Genomic DNA, 22,013 nt, shown 5'->3' on the forward strand with positions numbered 1-22,013 from the left:
TCTTTGGCCACTGGCAATGGAATCGGAGCTCCACCCTGAGCTGTCCCAAGCAGGACAGCTGTTTTACCAAGCTGCTGAAAGGTCCTGGCGCAGAATGTTAGCAGTGAATTCACTTGTGCGGACACTCTGACCCTGGAGACTCCCTTGGCACCACTACCCAGGGCTCTTCTAAGTGATGAGGTGAGACTCCCGCACTAGGACTGCAGCTCAGTGGGAGAGGTGGAGACCCTGAGTTCTTGCCCCACACTGTTAAAAATAAAGTAAAATAACGGCTGATGAGAACCTGACAGAATGGGCACTATCAGCACTGAGGAAGTGCTGTTGGAGGGCCATGAGTTCAAGGCCATCCTCCATTACACATATGGTCAAGAACAGCCTGGTCTACTTTACTCTGTCACTAATAAACAAAAGAGAAACGTAGCAGTGGGCCCACTGACCTCATGTCTAAGATCAGAGTAAGTACCTGTCACCCCAGAATCCAGCTCTGAAATGAGGACCCAAGGATTTGTGATGTAAGAATCTGAAATACCCAGAGAAAGAGCAGCCCAGACTGGGTGAATTCCAGCAAAGTTGACGTCAGCACTCCTGGGTACCTTGGCTAGCCCATGCTCCTGAAAGAGGAGTGGTGGGTGGGAGGAGGAGCCTTGGAACCTGAGGTGCTGCTGGTGACAAGTCACCTAAATCACCTGGGTGAAGGGTCAGAGCTCCCTGGTGGCTACAGAGGACATCCATGTCAGTGTGGCTGCAGAGGGAGGGAGGGAGTCCCGGGCTGGGACACCCCTTTGTGTCTCTTCTAGACTATTCTCTGAGTAGTTTCTCTTCTTTGCCCATTTGGCGCCCCATATAGCATAATGTCACTCCTCTCTTCCTGTTTTGTTTTAGTTTTTGTTTTCCTGCTCAACAACCAGGATGAAACCTAGGGTCTTGCCCATAAGCCCCTCCCCAGCCGCTACTGCCCTGACCTAGTGAGCATTTCACAAGCTTGCCTTTAGAGGGTCCCTACTTACAGCAGGTAGGTTCAAAAGACCAGAAGGGTAGGAAACATCAGGCAGACTGCATCCAGGAATAAATAAAGCCATCGCTTGCAATGGAGAAATGTCCCTTTGACCTGGGTCCCTGCACTCCAGCCACCTTCGGAGGAACTTACTTTCTTTCTTTTTTTTTTTTTTTGGTTTTTTTTGAGACAGGGTTTCTCTATGTAGCCCTGGCTGTCCTGGAACTCACTCTGTAGACCAGGCTGGCCTCGAACTCAGAAATCCGCCTGCCTCTGCCTCCCAAGTTCGGAGGAACTTTCTCTCACTGGCCAAATGGGCCTGTGTGCATGATGGCCACAGCAACAGCCTCAGTGAACATGCCTCACACCTCTGCCTCCAGCCCCAGAAGCCGACAAGTGCTGGAGCAGCAGTGCTGAGCTTCCGTGTGGCCTGGGTGGCTACACCTTCATGAGCAGATGCACCTGAGTGTTCTTCCAAGAAGACAGGGACAGGGTTCCAAACAGGGTTGGATAAAGAACAACCGGGCACAGGGTGTCCCACCTTTAATCCCAGCACCCTGGAGGCAGAGGCAGGTGGATCTCTGTGAGTTAGATCTGTGGTCTACAGAGTGAGTTCCAGGACAACCAGAGCCACACAGAGAAACCATGTCTTGAGAAACAAAGAAACAGCTGAACCTGCAAGATGGCTCAGCAGGTAGAGGAGCTCGCTGCCAAGCCCGCAGAGTTTGATCCCTGCACCCACATAGTGGAGCCCAGAACTCCCACACGTGCACACACAAATAAGAAAAATGTAACACAATTTTTTTTTTTTTTTACATTTAAGAGAAGTTCTATCCATCCCTCTCTGTCTTACTTGTTGGGGAAGTCTCTTACCTAAACTGAAGCTTTCCTTTCTGGCTAGGCTGGCTGGCCAGTGAGATCTTGGCACCTCAATGTCACTGACGCCCCAATGCTGACTCATGTCTGGCTGTACCTTACTTTTACATTGGGATTTTTTTTAAAAAAAGATTATTTATTTTATTTATATGAGTACACTGTAGCTGTCTTCAGACACACACCATTAGGTGGCATCGGATCCCATTACAGATGGTTGTGAGCCACCATGTGGTTGCTGGGAATGGAACTCAGGACTTCAGTGCTCTTAACTGCTGAGATTTTTTTTATATATATATTATATATGAAAAAATTGTATTTACTTAGAAGCATTCATAATGTCAACAAAACAGCCTCACTTTTTAAAAAAATTACAGAGTGGCATTCAGTTAACAGAACAATTATCTTTGTATAAGCTGCATCAGAGACAACTGAAGATGAAAAACAAAACGACTGTCCTCATATATAACTAATTTGTGCTGTGCACCAACAAGAACCTGCTTTAAATTTCCAAGCCAATTTACAGCCACCAGACTGTACCAGGCAAGGTTAGTGGCTATTGAAAGTACCACTAGGGGGCTGGAGAGATGGCTCAGCAGTTAAAAGCACTGACTGCTCTTCCAGAGGTCCTGAGTTCAATTCCCAGCAACCACATGGTGGCTCACAACCATCCGTATTGGGATCTGATGCCCTCTTCTGGTGTGTCCAAAGAGACCAATGGTGTACTCAAGAAAGACAGAAAGAAAGAACAAAAGAAAGAAAGAAAGAAAGAAAGAAAGAAAGAAAGAAAGAAAGAAAGAAAGCACCACTAGGACAGGGCTATCTAAAGACACATTCGGTAGTGTGTTAACTATACAAAGAAAGACTGGGCTGGGCGGTGGTGGCACACGCCTTTAATCCCAGCACTTGGGAGGCAGAGGCAGGCGGATTTCTGAGTTTGAGGCCAGCCTGGTCTACAGAGTGAGTTCCAGGATAGCCAGGGCTACACAGAGAAACCATGTCTCGAAAAACAAAAAACAAACAAACAAACGAAAGAAAGAAAGAAAGACTGTATAGTTTAAAAACGAATCTTACACAGCTTTACATTTCGATTTTTTTCTTTAAAAGGAGTGAGTTGTGTATGGGGGTGTTTGTAAGCAGCTGACCTGACAGACCTGACGGCTGAAAGGCACCGCAGGTTTGTCAGCTTGAAAAGCGGCGGCACCAAAGCAGCTGCCCCTTTTTTCTCACGGTGCCGCAGTGCACTTAGGAATTTGACTCCAGCCCCTCCCAAACGGGGTATGCAAATGAGGTACAACTAGGGTACCACGAACCTGGCCAATCACCCCCACCCAGGCGGGGTATGCTAATGAGTATGCTAATAAGTCATTGTAAATTGACCAATCGGACACTTCCATGTGCTTTGCCACGCCCAGGGCTGGGGGTATATAAGCAGCCCGTTCTGGTCAGTCACTCCCAGAAACCTAAAAGAGCGCTTCCAATAAAGGCTGTTGAGAATAATCCGGTTTGTCGCGTCTTCCTTGCTGGACAAGCGGGGCGCGACAGGTGTTAAATGCTTTATAGACAAGAAAAAAACTTCGCTAGAACCAACTTATCTTCATCATCCTCTTCCTCATCCTCCTCATCTTCCCCTTCCTTCCTTTTCTTGCTCTTCTCAGCCTTGATCACCCCCTTTTTCGCTGCACTGAGTTTTCCTTTAGCTCTGTAGGCAGCAATATCCTTCTCACACTTCTCCTTCAGCTCGGCAGCCTTCTTCTCGCAGGGCTGCTCGTCATCCACTGCAGTGCTGTTCCACGTCTCTCCTAGTTTCTTTGCAGCATCACCAATGGATAAGCCAGGATGCTCACCTTTGAATTTTGGGTGGTACTCAGAACAGAACAGGAAGAAGGCCGAAGGAGGCCTCTTGGGTGCATTGGGGTCCTTGGACTTCTTTTTGGTCTCCCCTTTGGGAGGGATGTAGCTTTTCATTTCTCTTTCATAACGAGCCTTGTCAGCCTTTGCCATATCTTCAAATTTCCCCTTTTCTTTAGCAGACATGGTCTTCCACCTCTCTGAGCACTTCTTGGAGAACTCTGAGAAGTTGACAGAAGCATCCGTTGCTTCTTGTGCTCCTCCTGGCAGGTTTGCACAAAGAACGCATATGAGGACATTTTGCTTCCCAGCTTCTTAGAATCTCCTTTGCCCATGTTCAGTTGATTTTCCTCTGCGAGGCACAGAGTCACCCAGTGTCTGTCCGGCTCTCGCTTGCCCCGGTGCTGTCTCTATAGAGCTCAGTGTACTGTCATGGCTGTGAGATCAAGCTGGAGCCAGATGCAGCCTCCTCAGTCTCTCTGCTCAGTAACTTATATAGAGATTTTAAACTCACCGGGCAGTGGTGGCGCACGCCTTTACTCCCAGCACTTGGGAGGCAGAGGCAGGTGGATTTCTGAGTTCGAGGCCAGCCTGGTCTACAGAGTGAGTTCCAGGACAGCCAGGGCTATACAGAGAAACCCTGTCTTCAAAAACCAAGAGAGAGAGAGAGAGAGAGAGAGAGAGAGAGAGAGAGAGAGAGAGAGAGAGAGATTGATTTTAAACTCAGATCTTTTTGCTTTTTCCCAACCAGGTCACCTCCCCTGGGTCCCAAAACAAGTAGCTGGGGACAGAGGCTCATACATGTTGTCTTGATCAGGGTCTCTACTGCTGCAACAAAATACCATGACCCCAAAGCAAGTTGGGGAGGAAAGGGTTTATTAATCTTACACTTCCAGATCATGGTCCTTCACTGGAGGAAGTCAGGACAGGAACTCAAACAGGGCAGGGTCCTGAGGCAGGAGCTGATGCAGAGGCCATGAGGGGTGCTGCTTACTGGCTTGTTCCCCATGGCTTGCTCAGCCTGCTTTCTTACAGAACTCAGGACTACCAGCTCAGGGATGGCCCCACCCACCATGGGCTGGGCTCTCCCCGATTGATCACTAATTGAGAAAATGCCTTACAGCTGGATCTCGTGTATGTCATCCAAGCACACATACCACCATGACGTAGCCGGATGGGCAGCAGGGAGATGTGGGGCTAGCAGCCACAGTGCCCACTGGAGCTACAGCAGCACACTCAGTGGGGAAGCTACTCTTGTTTGCCTAATGGACTGGCAAGGGGGAGAGGAGATGTGATAGAAATGTATCAGAAATGTATGAAAGCCATCCTCCTCTGACTGAACACATGCTAATACAGCACCCAGGGAAGACGCAGGGTTATTGCCATGAGTAGAGGCTAGCCTCTGCTAAAAAGCAAAACTGCCTCAACATAACAAAAGAGCCAACAATCCCAATGATGCCTGGATGCTGGCCACATTCTTGTTACCCCTTTAATCATGTAAAAAGGAAAGAAAAAGAAAGAAAGAAAGAAAGAAAGAAAGAAAGAAAGAAAGAAAGAAAGAAAGAAAAGAAGGAAGGAAGGAAGGAGAAAGAAAGAGGCAGCTTTGTTGCTCCAAGTTTGAGGCTAGCCTGGTTTGCATAGCAAAACACTTCTGAAAACGGAGCGGGAGAAAGAAAGGACAGAGCTGGGAGATTGGTGTAATGGCCATGCCTTTAATCCCAACATTCAAAAGGCAGAGCCAGGTGGATCTGTGAGTTTGAGGCTAGCCTGGTCTACATAGCAAGTTCTGGGAACTAGGCAGTTGGGGGTGAAAGTGGACCAGCAAGGGCTATGTAGTAAGCAGCTGTCTCAAAGTAAAATGAACGAAAGGTGGCGGCTGTGAGAAGGCTCAGTGAGTCAAGACACTTGCTGTCAAGACTTGGTGACTTGGTCCATGACACGCAAAGATCTGTTACACAGTCCCACGCAGGCCGGCCGAGACCCGGAGCTGGGGCTGCTGGCTGCATTAGTACGGTTTCCTCATTGTGTTCAGAGCGTTCCAGACCCCGGGTGCTGACGGGGGAGGGGCAGGACTGGCAGGGGCGTGGCCTCGTGGGTGTGGCCTGGAGGGGTGTGGTCCAGCAGGGATGTGTTCGGGCTGTAAGTTTGCAGGGCGACTGACTGGTGTCAACCGCCATGTCAAACAGCCCTAAAGTTAGTTTACTGGGAAATGAGCTTAGCCTGGGAACTTAACGCTTGTGTGGTTAACACACTGGGACATCAGTGTGTTAACCACACTCAGGTGTAGAAAGCAGATAACTGAAAACAGGTTGTCTGACATCTGCACACACAGAAACCCAAAGCTTCCCGGGGACGGAGAGCTGGCTCAGGGGTTAAGAGCACTGACTGCTCTTACAGAGAACCTGGTTCAGCTCCCAGCAGCCGCACACCAGCTCACAACCACCTGTACTGACTTCAGTTCCAGGGCATCTGATCTGATGCCCTGTTCTGGCTCCAGACACCTGCATGTGTGTGCTCAAACTCTCCCACATACAGATAATTAAAGGTCCCTGCCAGCATTCTCTAGGAGAGTTGGGGTGGGCTGGGGCCAGACAGGATGATGGCTCAGTGAATGAAAGTGTTGCCATGAAGACCTGAGTTCAAATCCTGGGACAAAGGTAAAAAGCCAGATTCAGAACACATATTTGTAATCCCAGCCCTCCTGTGGTGAGACAGAAAATGGAGGCTGCGGACTCTGCCAGAATTTCATAAGTCAACTAGCTCTGAGCATAACTGAGGAGAAGGAACAAGAGAGACATGACCTGACCCTTTGGATATTCCCTGACCAAGCCCTGACCATGGTGATGCCCACCTGTTATCCCAAATTCAGAAAGTGATACTGGCTTAAGGGCATCCTCAGCTGCATCATGAATTTGAGGCTAGCCTGGGCCACACAAGATCCTGTCTCAGTAAAACAAAACAAAACACAAGAAAACACACAAGCCTTAGCACTCAGTGTGTCTCGTCCCCAGGCCAGCGCGCTTTGGCCCTTGCCCCAGGAATGTGCTAGTCTAGGCATAACGACCTGGTTATAGTACAGAGGGCAAAGGCGCAGACTGGTACACATGGCTCCAGGCCTTGTACAGGAGGACACGGCTGCTTTCATCACAGGGACTTTGATCAGGGGGCATCGGAGCTCCTGGCCCCTCCCAAAACATCACCTGATAGTTCTGTGAGGTCTGAGCCTCTCCACTAAGCATCCCCAAGATGGGGATGTACCAGCAAGCAAAGCAGACAGGGAAAGAAGGCTCAGTCTCTAAGCAACCCCACACTGGAGATGGCAGTCTGCCCTGCAGTCAACCTCAGGGGACGCTGGCCTGTCACTCATGCAGGCCAGGCCAGGCCAGGTTTCCCACACTCAGCATTTAGATTTACAAATCAACTTGGGTGGGGGGAGTGCTGGAGAGAGCAGTCAAGAACACTGCTGTTCTTCAGGGCCTGACTTAGAGTCTCAGCACCTACACAGGGGCTCACAACCGGCTGTAACTTCAGTTCCCTGAGATCTGATCCTCTCCTCTGACCTCACAGACACCAGGCACACATGCAGGCAAAAAAGACGATACAAGTAAAAAGCTGGAATAAACAAGCAAACAAATAGATAGAGAATCTAATACAAACCAAAAAGTTTAAAAAACAAAAACAAGGGCTGGAGAGATGGCTCAGCGTTTAAAAGCACTGACTGCTCTTCCAGAGGTCCTGAGTTCAATTCCCAGCAACCACATGGTGGCTCACAACCACCTGGAATGGGATCTGATGCCCTTTTCTGGTGTGTCTGAAGGGAGCAACAGTGTACTCATATACATTAAATAAATAAATAAATAAATAAATAAATAAATAAATAAATAACAAAAGCAAAAACCGGGCATGGTGGCCACACCCGTCATCTCAGCCCTGGCCGGGGAGGTGGAGAAGGCCAGAAGATCTTTAGCTTTGTAGTGAGTTCGAGACTACCCTGAGCTACGTGAAACACTGTCTTAATTTTACTTTAAAATAGCAGGTTTTGAAGCAAGGCTGAACAAAGCTCATAGTGGAAAAACAACAGAGGGAAGGCAGAGATGAAGACAGTGATCCCTGCAGCTGCAGCACAACCCCAGAGCTCTCCCCTAGGGATCTCAGCTCAGTTTCCAGTGCTGTGGGAGCTGTCCTGGAACTCCCTCCACAGACCAGGCTGTCCTAGAACTCACAGATCCTCCTGCCTCCGCCTCCTGGAACCAAAGACATGTGCCACCATGCCTGACCCAGACTAGGCCATCTTTAAATACTGTTAATTTTATTGTTGTTGTTATTATTGCTGCTTTGAGACAAGGTCTCATGGGCCAGCAGTACCCTCTGATCCACGGGCCAGGCTTTTTTCTTGTTTGGACTTGGCATACAGTGAGATTCTGGGCCGCAGCCTCCCCAGTCCTCTAGCCTGTTCCCAAGGAACTGCTGGGTGTGCCCAGCCCCTTCCTGTCCTCCAGCCCTATCCTGAGGGACTGCTGGGTGTGCCCAGCCCCCTTCTGCATCTCCTTTCCTCCTGGCTTATTCTGTTTGTTCTTTTTGACTCGCTGAGTTTAACTAGGGTCCATAGAGGAGCATGATTGCGGCACCAGTGGCTGCACACTGAGGATTCCTCCCCGGCACCCTAACTGCCCAGAGACCTGCAGGTCCCTGGGCCTCCCTGAGCCCTCTCTCTGCCCTCTCCCTGTTGGGTGATTTTGGCTATGTGCACATGGAGGTCAGAGGTCAATGTAGTGTCTTCTATTGATCTGCCTTAGTTTTTGAGGCTGAGTCTCCCCCTGAGCACAGAGCTCTCCAATTGGCCAGGTAGGCTGGCGTGAGCACGCTGATGTGAGCATGCTGGCGCTGGCATAAGCACAGAGATCCTCTGGCCTCCACCCCTTGTGCTGGTGTTACAGGGGAGTGTGCACAGCCATACACAGCTATTCATGCAGGTTTGGGGATTCGAACTTGGGTCCTTATGCTTGTGGGGGCATTGTTCCCATTGACCTATGTCCCCCATACCTGCTCCCTTGGGGAGTTTTGATCCACAGTTGGTTGAAGTGGAAACTTTTAGCAGAAGCAGACACAGGAGAAAGGATGTTCTGCTAAAGCAAGCACGTGAAAGGACACGTGATGAAAGATTCTTCACTAATGACACTCATGCCTTGGTCCGCTGTACATTGTGTAGTTCATCTACATTTGTCAGGACTCCACAGAGAGAAACACTGAAAACTTTTGATGGTGTGCTGCAGCTGTCAGCTGAGACAGTTGCTCTTGGGGAGGTAAGATCCATGGTGTTTGGAGGGTCTTGGAGGGCGTAAATAGGCTCAACAGACAGTGACAGAGGCTGAGCTAGGCTTGCTGATAGAGCTAGCTGAGCAACCCTTGTTGGTCTCTCGTCTTCGCTGATCTTCACTTCACTGAGAGGGGCACAGCTGAGGACTTCTGGTGTCCCTCCTGGTTCCTCCTGCTGACTCCTGTGGAGGCTGAGGCCTGGTTGTCTCTGTTAGGTAGTGCCACCAAGGCTGATTCGTGTTTGCTGTCCTGACTACTGAACTGGACTGCTGGTGTATTTGTGACGTGTTTGTGAGTGGATCGAGCTGCTGCTGCTAACCTATCAACTGAACTGCTGATTTCCAGACAACACAGCTAGGAGTTGCTCCAAAGAACCTTTCTAAACAGGTCCACTTCCCCTCTCCCTGTGTCCTTTCTTTCCCACTACCTCTGGTGGGTGGTGGGCTAAAAGGGAGGTTAAAGCATTTTAAAACCATCTTTAAAAATAAAATAAAAAAATTAAAGTTACAGTTGGTTGCAGCTTTCTGGGTACCTCTGGATTATGAGTGTGGCTCGGCTCTGGGGTGTATATTGGGGTGCTGTACAGTTGGCCCAGGACCTGGGTGAGCTCTCAGATGTTCCAAGCCTCCCTGAGGCTGCCAGAGTTCAAATAAACTGTGTTGAGTGTGACTTCCAGCCTGGGCTTGTACACAGGACTCCTTGGTGTCAGGTCCAAAGGAAATTATGTCTCCAAACCCCAAAAGGCAGTCTAGATACCCAGAAATAGGTTCAAGCTGGGCTACGGGAAGGTTCCTAGCAGTTAGGTAAATGCCAGAGTTCCTCAGGAACTTGGAAATTATTTCCCATCCATCAAAAGGAGTCGTTTCTTTCTCTTATTTCTGGCAGAAGTAACAGATGGCTGCCCTATCAGCAGACCAGAGCACATGCTGGCCTCCAGGCGCCCTCAGTATCACAAGTATCAGGCTCACAATTCACAATTCACAATTCTTGGTAGCCCTTCCCGCCTTCTCCCCAGCCTAAACTCATTCCAATGATGCCCCCCACTCATTCTCCTTATTACCCTCCTCTCTCTCTCCTCTCTCTCTCCTCTCTCTCTCTCTCTCTCTCTCTCTCTCTCTCTGCCCCCCTCCTCTCCCTTACAACCACCCCACAGAACATACTGTGGTTACCAACGTCTGTTTATACTCTGTGCAGTCAAAGGAAGGGTTCTTGGGGGTGCATAGGAACCAGTCTTCTCCAGTGTCCTGGAACCTGGGGGGGGGAGGTCACAGCTGCTTGGAACAAGATTCTGGGGCTCAGTAAGGCCCCACCCTGCCTCTGGGGACACAGTCAGGGGGCTCTGTTTTCTCTTTCTGGTGTTTCTACAGAAATCACAATAGAGGATTACAGGGTAGGCAGAGGATGTCCCAGGTGCCTCAGTGGTGGTTGGACACCAGGTCACATACCACCCTTCAGCAAAAGACCCTGCCATATCAGGCTAACACCTAAAGCAGATGAAGTGACACACACCATAGTAACAAACCAGACTTTTAAAAACACTGAACAAATTAGAAAAATGGGGCCTCCTTAAGATGAGCCCAAAGGATGTCCAGGTAGGGGATGGAAAACCTTGTCCTTTAAAGGAGGTCCGAGAAGGATCACAGGAGGAGGAAGTCTGGGCTGTGAACAGCTAGATGTGCAGCTGAGCAAAGGCCCCGGGGTAAGGTGCAACCAGGAGCCACGGAAAGGAAGTAGTCCTTGTGGCCAGTGGCCAGTTAGCCATGTTGGTAGTGAGCAAAAGCACTGGGTACACCTTCCCTCCTGAGCCCCTCCCTCAGCTTTCTGCTGGAGTGACCCATCTGTCTTCCTCAGATCCATGCCTCAGTGTCCTTGTTTGTAAACTGTGATGAGCGAACGGGGTCAAATTGTTCCCTTGCCCTATGTCCCCGACTTTCAGAAAGAGAAACTGAGGCTGAGAAGGGTGGAGCCGGTAACACTCCCATTGCCCACTTAAGTGTTGGAGGCAGAGCTTAAAAACAAGTAGGGGGAGGGTCCTGGCTGAGAATGGGCGTGGCCAGGCAAGGGGACCAGGGGAGGTGGCCCGGGCCGGACGGTGCTTGGGGCGGGGCATCGCTCCAGGTAGGCTTGAGATCCCAGCGGGCGGGGCCGGGCGGCCAGGCGGGGCTCGGGGGTCGGTGTCCCCTCCAGTCCCCACTGGGGACCTGACGGGGGTAGACTGGGGGCAGAGCCTAGATGGAGACCCGGTACGCATGCCCAACCTAGCGTTTCAGAGGCTTACTGGGAAGGGGGGTCGTTACCTTAGGTGGGTTCGGGGCGGAGTAGATCTTAGAAAGAAGAAGTTTTGGAGGGCGTGGCTTGAGCCAGGGACGTCACGGGTCGCGGGTGGGAATACGGACTGCGGTCTGGCTTTGACAGGATCGAGGCGGATCTGCACTTGCGTCGGGGGAGGCGGGGGTACGTGACCTAGGCCCAGTGGTTTCAAAGATGGGTTTGGGAGTGTCTTGGGAGCTTGAGACTTGGCTGAAACGTGACCCCGGCCTGAGAGTCTGGAAGGCTCGAGCCACGTGATTCTTGGGGGCGTGGTGGGTCCCTTACAGGACCTGGAGGAGGGTCTTTGGAAGGGTGGGGGTGGGGTTGGCTAGGGGTGTGGCTTCTAAGGGGCGTGGTCTAGGAATGGCCTGCCTCGGGAGCTGGGGTCTGGGGTATAGCGGTGCGCGTAGGGCTCGGCGGAACCCTCGGGGCGGCGCAGGGGCGCGTACAGCTGGTCGGGGGCGTGTCCGGGGCGTGTCCGCGCAGGCCCAGCGTTAGGGGGCGGGGCCGGCGGCCGGGCGGGGCTCGGGGGTCGGTGTCCGCTCCAGTCCCCACCGCCACGGTACTAGAGAGTGCATCCAGCCATGGAGCAGCCGCGGAAGGCGGTGGTGGTGACCGGTAGGTGCGGCCGGACCGGGGGCGGCGGGGCAGGTGCTCGCGGTTGCCACAGGTTTGCAGTTGTCGCCGCCCGCGATAGCACCGTTCGGCCCCGGTAACCTGAAAAGTCCGGGGTCACGCGGCCGGGAGTTCGCAGTGCGGGGGGTATTGGGGTGCAGACGGGTCACCTCGCGCACTGCAGTCCCTCCCCGCCCCTTCAGAGCTCCGGCCTGTCCCCAGCTGCTGACCCCGGGGACAAAGGCAGGTTTACGGCCAGAAAATGTCCCGGTGACACACGATCCCCTCAGCCTCTGCTCCTGGCACCTTGCATTGTTGGGGGGTCCTGCAATCCGGTTTGGGGCAGGTGTTGGGCTTGCGTCAACCTGACCCCGGAATGACCGAGGGACTCCAGAGACCAGCTCTTACTGTCACCAACACCCCCGGAAACCAACTGTTCTTATTTCCTGAGACTCAGCCTGGGGCCACTTGGTGGAGTCAACTCCACCAGGCCTTGGAAGAGGGCACTCTGGTTAGCCTCTGCCCTGAGAGGGCCACAGGGAGTGAGCCAGGGAAAACTCCCACTCCTACAGGTGTTTTGTAACTGAGGAAGGTTGGACCTTTCTCCCTGCTGTTCCCTGCAGTCTCCCCGACTGTGTCCCTGACCCCTTGGAGCATTCTGGGGTTGGGGGTAGTGTGTGGGGTGTTTATTTGGTTGGTTGGTTTATTAAGATAGAGTCTCATTCTATTGCACTGTTCCACTGACCTGGAACTTACTCTGTGACCAAGGCTGGCTGCAAACACAGGATGGTTATTTAGCTTCAGCCTTCCAAATGCTAGGGTAAGCAGCATGTACCACCATGATGAGATGCCTCAAGATGTGACCTCTACCTGCTGTCCTGAAGGATGGTGGCCCTCTCTTAACCTCTTAACAGTGGCAGCAGGTGGGACTCTTACCACCTGAGTTATACTAACCCAGGTTCTTAGAAGTGTGTGTGTGTGTGTGTGTGTGTGTGTGTGTGTGTGTGTGTGTGTATGTATGTATAGACCAGAGGTCAACCTTGGATGTCATTCCTCAGACTCCATCCACCTCTCTTTTGAGAAAATGTCTTAATTTAGGACCCATTCAGGTAGCTTTTCTCAACCTGTGAGTCATGACACCTTTGTGGGCCAATTGACCCTTTCACAGGGGTCACCTCAGACCGTGGGGAAACACAGATTCATAACAGTAGAAAAATTAGTTATGAAGTAACAAAGAATATAAAGGGTAGTGGCAGAGGCAGGTGGATTTCTGAGTTCGAGGCCAGCCTGGTCTACAGAGTGAGTTCCAGGACAGCCAGGGCTACACAGAGAAACCCTGTCTCGAAAAACCACAAAAAAAAAAAAAAAAAAAAAAAAAAAAAAAAAAAAAAAAAAAAAAAAAAAAAAAGGGTGGCAGCAGCCTTAGGATGGCTGACAACCACTGTTCCTGAGCTTGTCAATTTTAGACCACACTGACTAGGGCTCCCCCCCACCCCACCCCACCCCCGTCTCGGGTCTGCCTGTGTCTGCTTCCCCAGCCCTGAGAGTGCAAGTGTGTGCCACCGCACTGTGCAAGTATGTGGTGCGGGAGAGCCGAACTCGGGTCCTGGTGTGGCAGCTTACTGAGGTATTTTTCCAGCTGTATTTATTTATTTATTTTGAAGCAGGGTCTCATGTAGCCTGGGTTGGCCTGAAACAATTCTCTTGTTGAAGTCTCAGGAGTCTGGGTCTGCAGGTTTGCACCAGGGCACCTGGAGGCGGGTGGGCTGTTTTTGTTTTTCTCTTTCATTTTCTCAATTTAACTTTTCTTGGCAACCCAGTGGCTAGAGAAGGAGACCAAGTTACATATGGCTTTAAATTCCAGCCTCTTCACACTCTTGCTGTGTGACTTGCTGGAGTCAGCTCCCTCTCTGCATCACTTCTTGCTCATGACAGTTAGGCCCTGGAAGCCCTGTCTTCAGAGGGGATGGAGCCAAATGCCACAACACCTTGGGGTCTGTCTTGGTCAGAGATAAGGACTGGAGGTTGAAGGTTGAACTGGCCAAAAGCAGAAGCAGCCTGGTGTTCAGGTACCGTGTCCTGGAGACACCCTCTTCCAGCCTCTGTGGTGACTCATGGTGGCCCACAACCCTGGGCCTCCAGAGTTGGGAGTCAACCCCACCCAGACAATGATAAAGTAGTTGGGTTTTGGCTGGAGAGCAGAGCAATGGAGAGAGACTGACTGGGTCCTCCCCAGGTGTGAGGACCTAAGGGGGACAAGGAAGCCTGTGCCTGTCACCCCAGCACTCAACAAGCAGAGGCCACTGCCCATAGCTGGGGCATACCAGGAAGGGCTGGGTGAGAAACTAGAATGGGGGTATGTCTGGGAATGAGATTTCAGAACTGGGAGGTAGGAAGAGAGAGTAACATCTCTTTTCCTGTTTTCAGGATTCGGCCCTTTTGGGGAGCATACTGTGAACGCCAGCTGGATCGCAGTCCAGGTAACTCTGATCTGGGGGAGGAGCCTCGCCTGGAGCTGAGTGTCTTTCCAAGTATTTAATATAATTTAACATTGAACTTTAACCTTGACTTTTTTTTTAACCCAAGATGTCATTGTATATAGCCCAAGCTAACTTCTAACTCATGGTCCTCCTGCCTCAGCCTCCTGAGCAGTGGTTGAAAATCTGTGGGATTGACCTGGTATAGTGGAACACACCTTTAATCCCAGCACTCAGGAGGCAGAGGCAGGCTGATTTCTGTAAATTCTAAGCTAGCCTGGTCTACAGAGCAAGTTCTAGGACAGCCAAGGTTATACACTGAGACCCGGGCTAAAACACAAAACTGATTTAAGAAAGGTGGGCGTGTTCCAGCAGGTCCTACCTAGGCCGGGGAGCAGGCCAGCATCTTGGACAGGGCTCAGTCTCTTCACTGGGAACCTCAGAGGGGTGTCTCTTCCCAGAGTCTCATCCAAGAAGTAACTCTACTAACTTGTGTTTTCTTGCCAGATGGGACATTCAGACAGACAGACTAGGGAACAATTGAATGGAGAGAGAGAGACAGACGTTTGATTCTTTGATAAATAACTGGCTGAGACGGCAGCCGGACCAGGATTAATTTTAGCCCATTAGCTGTGTGATTTAAGGGTTCACTCTTCTCACCCGAGATTCCCACATCCCCCGCCACCAGCTTGTCACTGTCCCCACACTGCAGAGCTCAGAAGTCCCAGCTGCTTTACCAACTCCCTCCTCTCTTTCCACCTTCACTCTGCAAGAGGGATAGAGGAGCCCAGGGTCCCAGGGACCTTGCAGATGGGTGGGGCCGGGCCCCTGCTGCACATCCACTCCCAGGAGCAGCAGACAAAAAGCCACAGTGTGTCTCAGAAGACTTGTGTGTCTGGCTTTGTGCGAGTTACAGACAGGAGGCTTCACGGGCTGAGTGGACACAAAGCCAGTGTCTGGATTCCTGGGCCCCAGACACCACCATCTGCATGTAAATGGGAAGGCAAATCAATTAAACAATCTTTGCGAATATTCCCTTTGGAGCTTTGGGAATGTGGGGGAAACCCTGTGTCGTGAAACAGCCAGGACTAGTCCTCAGCCCATTCCTTTAAAATGTTCTGTTTGTTTATGCATTTGATTATTGTGTGTGTGGAAGGACACACATGTGGAGGTTGGAGGGCAGCTTGCTGGGCCAGCTTCTCTCCTCTCATTGTGTGGGTCCTCAGGATGGAGCATGGAGCCCAGGCTGGACCGCAGGCTTTATTACCCTTGAGCCATACTTTTTTTTTTTTAAGTTTTGAGACAGGATCTCACTCTGGCTGACCTTGAACTCCTGATTCTCCTGCCTCAGTTTCCCAAGTACTGGGGTCGCAGAGGGGATCCTCACTATTGTTCTCTTTATTCCCCCCAGATCTGGGGTGGCAGGCTGCTTCCTGGGAGGGTCAGGTGGGTGTCAAGGACCAGGCTGACTCTGGCTTGTTTCTGCACAGTCTCTGTGAGTGGGCCACAGATGTGGTGACATCCAGGGATAATTACTGTCACCACAAGTCTAGACAGACCTGCTAAGGGTACCAGCAAACAAAGAGGGCTTTGTGCTTGCTTCAGGGGAATCAATTGGTCAGATGCAGCTGTGCCTGCGTTTGCAACAGGGTCTTTTCAGGTAGATGACCCGGGACAATGCCACAGCTGCACCCCTGCCTGGTGCTTTCCAGGTGCTGGGTACTGAACCAGGATTCAGGAAGTGGGATTTGGGGCTCACAGCCCTCTTCTCCCAGGAGGGCTGGAACCAGGTGTCCAGGGACAAAAGGCAGAACCTGGTGAAGGGTGACATTACTTGCACATCTGTGATCAGTCCCCATTACACTGATCTTCTCAGCCACAGAGTCTCCCCAAAAAGCAGAGAGTCAGCGCTGAAGGGCTCTAGTCTTTGAGAAGCTCCTAGCCTTCACAGGGACATTAAATACCAGCTCACACCTCGGGTTTCCTAGGCGAAGCCCTGAGTTCCTCACCACTTACCCTGTGCATGTATGTCCTGCTGTTTGAGGGTGCCATGGGATGAGGGTGACTGCTGAACCCCAGCCAGACCTCAGCCATGGAATCTGTGTATAGGGGGCATGTCTTTTGTCTGTTTTTTTGAGACAAGGTTTCTCTGTATAGCTCTGGCTACTCTGGAACTCACTCTGTAATCCAGGTTGGCCTTGAAGTCAGAGATCCTCTTGCCCCTGTGTCCCAAGTGCTGGGTGTAAAGCTGTGTGCCACCATGCCTGGCATTTTGGTTGTTTTTTGAGACAGGGTCTCAAGTAGCCCAGGTTAGTCTCAAACTCACTATCAGCTAAGAACTCCTGAGTCTTCTGCCCTGGGCTTTCAAGAAGTGCAGAGATGATGACCTGACAGGTGTATTCCTTCCTCAATATCCTGTCATTAATATTCTGTCATGTGTCTGTCCTTCCATCTTGCTTTGGGCACTTTTAATGAGACCACCATTGGGAACAGTGTGGGACCTGTGGGAATAGCATGAAGAGTCTCTGGGGGCCCAGGCAGCCATTTGCAGCAGTGTGAGCAGACGCCCGAGGGAGCCAGTGCCATGGAATTTCTTCTTAGGGAGCTTCTCAAAGATAAGATGGTGAGATAGCAGTGTGGTGGCCCACGGCCGCCATCCCAAAACTAGGGAGACGAGGCAGGGGGACTAGGAGGCCCACATTAGCGTGGGCATAGTTAACTCTGGCTAGAAACAGGAGCAACTGTTCCCTAACAGAAAATTTAACTGTTTTTTCCTTTTGGAGACAGTGTTACTCTGTAGCCCAGGCTGCTTCACATTCTGTTCCCCTGTCTCAGACTCCATTGTAGGCATGACAGGTGTGTGCTGGCTCAGTCAGCTTCAAACCCTGAAACACTGTGGTCCCCAGGGCTGGTGAGGACCAGTCACCCAGGGTGGCGTGATGTGTGTGCCCATGGGTGGGTGGGGCCCGTCCTGCCCTGAGTGTACCCCTTGAAGAGTTGGGATGTTGGTGAATGGTCTTGGTGCCTGGACTGTGGTTTCATTTCCTGCTTTTGTGAACTACAGATTTACACCCTGATTCAAATCAAGCATGTGGGCGGGACTGTGCATCACCAGGGCTCCTGGGCAAACATTGAAAAAGGATGTAGGGAGAAAGGCTATGGAGTGGTTTACTTGTTTTAGTTTTTGTTTGCTTGTTTGTTTGTTTTTGGTGCTTTGGGGATAGTCCCCTACGTAGCCCTGGCTATACTGCAACTTGCCCTGTAGATCAGGCTAACCTCAAATTCACAGAGATCCTTCTGCCTCTGCCTCTGCCTCTGCCTCTCAGGTGCTGGAATTAAATGTGTACATTGCCACATCTGGCCTCTCTGCTTTTTTTATTTTTATTTTTTAAATTTTTTGACAGAGTCTTATATAGCCCAGGCTGGCCTTGAACTCCTGGTCCTCCTGCCTCCATCTCCCGTAGTAGGTATGGGAGACAGGCTGTGATGCTGTCCTTTTGTTTTATCTTGATTTTTAAGTTAGATTTATTTAAATTATGCACATGTAAACTCCTGCTGTGGGAGCCACGTGTGTGCTGAGTCCTCCAGAGGCCTGGGACCCTCAGAGATGGAACTACAGGGCACTGACCTCAGGTGCTCCTGCCTCTCTCCAGCGCTGTGGTGATTTTTGAGATAGGGTCCCATGGAAGCCCGGGTTGTCCTGGGACTCAGCAATCCTCTGGCCTCAGTAGCTTCAATGATTCACAACATCTGCTTTGCTGGGGGAGCTTTATTTTGTTTTCCTATTTATCAGTGAAGTTCCAAAGGCCATCAAATACAGTTGCCATGGCTACAGCTTACCCTTTGCCCCTTCCCCACTCACCCAGCAGGTGGCGCACTTCCCCTACCCCAGCACAAACCCAAAGAAACTAGGCCTTTGGGTTTTTTTTTAATTCCTTCAGGTTTTGTGTCTTTCTTTGTTTGAGTTTAAGGTGCCTGTTTGTTGAGACAGGGTCTCTTTGAACTCTTGATCCCCCTGCCTCCACCTCCCAAGTGTTTGGATGACAGGAATGTACACCCCACCACACTAGCTTCTGTGGTGCTGGGCAGGAACCCAGGTCTCCCTTCCTTCCCCACATGCTGGTTGGGCTATAGCATGCTCACTAGCTGAGCTACAACCCCAAACCTTTTTTGCTTTTTTGTTTCTTGTTTGTGTGAGACAGGGTCTCACTATATACCCCAAGCTAGCTTGGAATTCATTATGTAGAAGAGGAGGATGGCCTTAATGTAGCAGCAATGCTCCTGCCTCAGCCTTTCAAGCAATAAGACAATTCTCAGTACTATGACAGTGATCCCTGTCTCAGCCTCCATTTTCATAATGTGGTCTTCGTCACAGTTGCGGAAATGGGTTAATACTGACTCTTCCTCAGACAGGCACTGTGCTTCCTGGTCCCTAGAGACCCTGGGCTCCTGCAGCAAGGCATTTCCCAGGCAGCCCTGGTCACAGGAAGAGCTGCTGATGAGCTGGGGTGCTCAGTGGGTTATGTGCAGTCTCGACCGTCTTTTGAGGAGGAGTAGAGTCTTATGTAGCCAAGGCTGCTTTCAGTTTTTCTTTTTTCTTTTCTTTTCTTTTTTTCTTTTTTTTTTTTTTTTTTTTGGTTTTTCGAGACAGGGTTTCTCTGTGTAGCCCTGGCTGTCCTGGAACTCACTCTGTAGACCAGGCTGACCTCAAACTCAGAAATCCGCCTACCCCTGCCTCCCAAGTGCTGGGATTAAAGGCGTGCGCCACCACTGCCCGGCCTGCCTTCAGTTTTTCTATGTAGCCGAGGATGACCTCAAACTCTGATCCTGCCTCCTCCATCTCCCAAGTGCTGTGTGACCCGCGTATGTCAACCCAGCTGAGTTGCCTGGTGTCTGGAGATAGGAAGGTTCCTTCTAGCCCCTTCATCTTCATGCCCCTGTTTTTCCTCCCAGGAGCTGGAGAAGCTGGGCCTTGGGGACAGCGTGGACCTGCACGTGTATGAGATCCCCGTGGAGTACCAGACTGTGCAGAGGCTCATCCCAGCACTGTGGGAGAAACACAGCCCCCAGGTGAGCCGCTGTCAGAAGCACCCCCTAAAGCACTCCCCACCCCCTCCAGCCTAGTCACTGTTCTATCACTATGAGGAGACACCATGGCCACGGCCACTCACAGAAGCCAATATCTGACTAGGGTGTGCTCAGTTTCTAAGGGGTAGCCTCTGTCATCACTTCCGGAGGTGTGGCAGGCAGGTGCGGGGGAGGAGGGGAGTAGTAGCAGGCAGAGAGACACACAGACTGAGTGTTTGAAACCTCAGCTCAGCACACATTCCCCACTCTCTCACTTCCACCAACAAGGCCACACCTCCTAATCCTTCCCAAGCTGTCCACTGCTCCCTGGAGACTAAACACACAAATATATGAACCCCTGGGGCCAGTCTCATTCAGACCATCCATAAGGCCAGTACCACACCGCACCCTTACGCTTCTGTGGATTTTTATAGAAGGGAGGAAGGAAGACAGAGAAGGGGGCCTGGCAGGGCCTTGCTGCCTTGCTTGTGCAGCAGCCAGGATGGGTTTGAATAAGTTACAGTTAAATATGAGTATGTTAGGCCCTGGTGTCTGCTCAGCACCACCAAAGAAAATATTAATAAAAATTAATTTTCAAAACATACCTCAAGCAAGGAAGGTACAGTGGTAGTTGATAGCCTTCACCTCAGCAGTCATGAATTTAGAGATAGCCTGGGCTACATGAGAGACTGAAACACTGCCTCAAAGGCGAAGCCAAAGCCTGCCCTGGGCTGGTAAGTAGCCACGTGGTAGCTCATTTCGTAGCAACAACAGAGACTCACTGCTTTTATTCCCTGTGTATGGGTGGGTGTCTGCTCCTGCTAACCGGCCCCTCGTTCCCAGCTCGTGGTGCATGTTGGGGTGTCGGGCATGGCTACCACGGTGACGCTGGAAAAATGTGGCCACAACAAGGGTTACAAAGGACTGGACAATTGCCGATTCTGCCCCGGCTCGCAGTGCTGTGTAGAGGATGGTCCCGAGAGCATCGACTCCATTATCGACATGGACGCCGTGTGCAAAAGGGTGACCACACTGGGGCTGGACGTGTCTGTTACCATCTCCCAGGATGCTGGCAGGTGGGCCAGGCCCCGGGGGCTTCCTTTCCAGCAGGGAGGCTGGGGACCAAGCAGCAGACGACTTCCTCAGTCACTCTCCACCTTAGGCTTCTCTGTGTAGCCCAGGTTGGCCTGGAACTCTACATAGACCAGGCTGGCCTCAGCCTGACATCTACCTGCCTCTGCCTTTTGAGTGCTGGGATTATCAAGCCCAGTAAAATAAGTTTTTAGAAAACAGAGAGTAGGCATCCAGGGTCCCCCAAATTCCTGACCCCTAGATTCTCCTTCACCTCCTCACTGCACCCCATAGCACAGAAGGACTTTTCAGAAGCCTGGTGGCTTTGGCCTGGGACTCACTGACTGTGACTCCTGTCTGTCTCAGGTACCTGTGTGACTTCACATATTATACATCGCTCTACCGGGGCCGCGGCCGCTCAGCTTTTGTCCATGTGCCCCCGCTGGGCAAGCCCTACAATGCCGACCAGCTAGGCCGGGCACTACGGGCCATCATCGAGGAGATGCTGGGTGTCCTGGAGCAGGCGGAGGGAGACATCAACTGTTGCCACCAGCTCTGACAGGCCATGTACACCTGGGTGCCGTGAGAGGGGACACAGCTGGGCCCATGGAGGGTCCTGACACATCTGCCTCTCCTCCAGGTGGACCACAAGGGTGTGATGGAGAGAGCTCCCTCTGGATATCATCTGGGGACACTTCTGCTGTGCCCAGAGGCCAGGGCTTGGACGAGATGGCCAGAGGCTAGTGGCCTGCACGCCTGCCATGGCGCTACCTTGGCCCTGACCCAGTCTGCATTTTCAGGCATATGGACAAGGAGTTGAAGCTTTCCCTGTGGCTGGGGCCTCACAAAGTATCATAAAGTAGATCCGTCTGATCCATTCCCTCAGCCTGGACGGTCCCCGCCAAAGTCACTTGGGACTTGGTTGCCTTTTCTATCTTCTCTGTCTCCATCTATCTCTGTGTCTGTCTTTCTGTCTCTGCCGGTCTGTTGCTTTGTCTCTGTCTCTGTCTGAGTCTGTCTTGGTTATGCCCACCTTCCCTTCAGTGCTAGATTAGGGAACAGAGTAATTTATATTCCCATTGGTAAGACCTCAGGCCCAGCCAACAAGTGTCTTTTCTTTGTCTTGGGGAGGGAGGACCCCTTTGCCTCCTGCCCTGAAAATACCGTCATACTCTGGGTCTCTGTAGTGGGCTCCCTTTGCTCAGAAGAGCAGGCTGCTATGGCCACCACGGGCCTGGCCACAGTGGCCTCTGGTGCCTGTGGGGAGCTGATCCTGCCATGACCTCTCTTGTTCTCTTTTTGATTTTTTAGACTTTAAAATTTTAGAGACTCTAAACATTTGAGGTATTTGTTGTTTTTTGAGACAGGGTCTCAGGTAGTTCAGGCTGCCCATTTGAACTTATTGTATAACCCAGGCTGGCCTTATGTGAACTCCTGAT

General features: G+C 51.3%; 2 protein-coding genes across 2 annotated transcripts in view; both read left to right on the plus strand.

Moving 5' to 3' along the window:
• The window catches only part of Kxd1 (KxDL motif containing 1), a 168,087-nt gene that overhangs the window by 27,232 nt on the left and 118,842 nt on the right, over positions 1–22,013 (plus strand). The window lies entirely within an intron of this gene.
• Pgpep1 (pyroglutamyl-peptidase I) lies at positions 11,821–21,188 on the plus strand. Its single transcript, XM_034520252.2, has 5 exons — positions 11,821–11,962; positions 14,387–14,439; positions 19,390–19,506; positions 20,347–20,579; positions 20,941–21,188. The coding sequence occupies exons 1-5, from the start codon at positions 11,929–11,931 to the stop codon at positions 21,131–21,133; spliced, it is 630 nt and encodes a 209-aa protein (XP_034376143.1). The 5' UTR covers positions 11,821–11,928; the 3' UTR covers positions 21,134–21,188.

This window comes from Arvicanthis niloticus, chromosome 16, assembly GCF_011762505.2.
Source record: "Arvicanthis niloticus isolate mArvNil1 chromosome 16, mArvNil1.pat.X, whole genome shotgun sequence".
Lineage (NCBI taxonomy): Eukaryota > Metazoa > Chordata > Mammalia > Rodentia > Muridae > Arvicanthis > Arvicanthis niloticus.

Bases quoted from the DNA above. Each gene is read 5' to 3' on its own strand.
- Pgpep1 (XM_034520252.2), top strand. From the start codon at position 11,929: ATGGAGCAGCCGCGGAAGGCGGTGGTGGTGACCG. The intron at 19,507-20,346 runs GTGAGCCGCTGT...CCTCGTTCCCAG, and splicing joins GGGAGAAACACAGCCCCCAG to CTCGTGGTGCATGTTGGGGT. The intron at 20,580-20,940 runs GTGGGCCAGGCC...TGTCTGTCTCAG, and splicing joins ATCTCCCAGGATGCTGGCAG to GTACCTGTGTGACTTCACAT.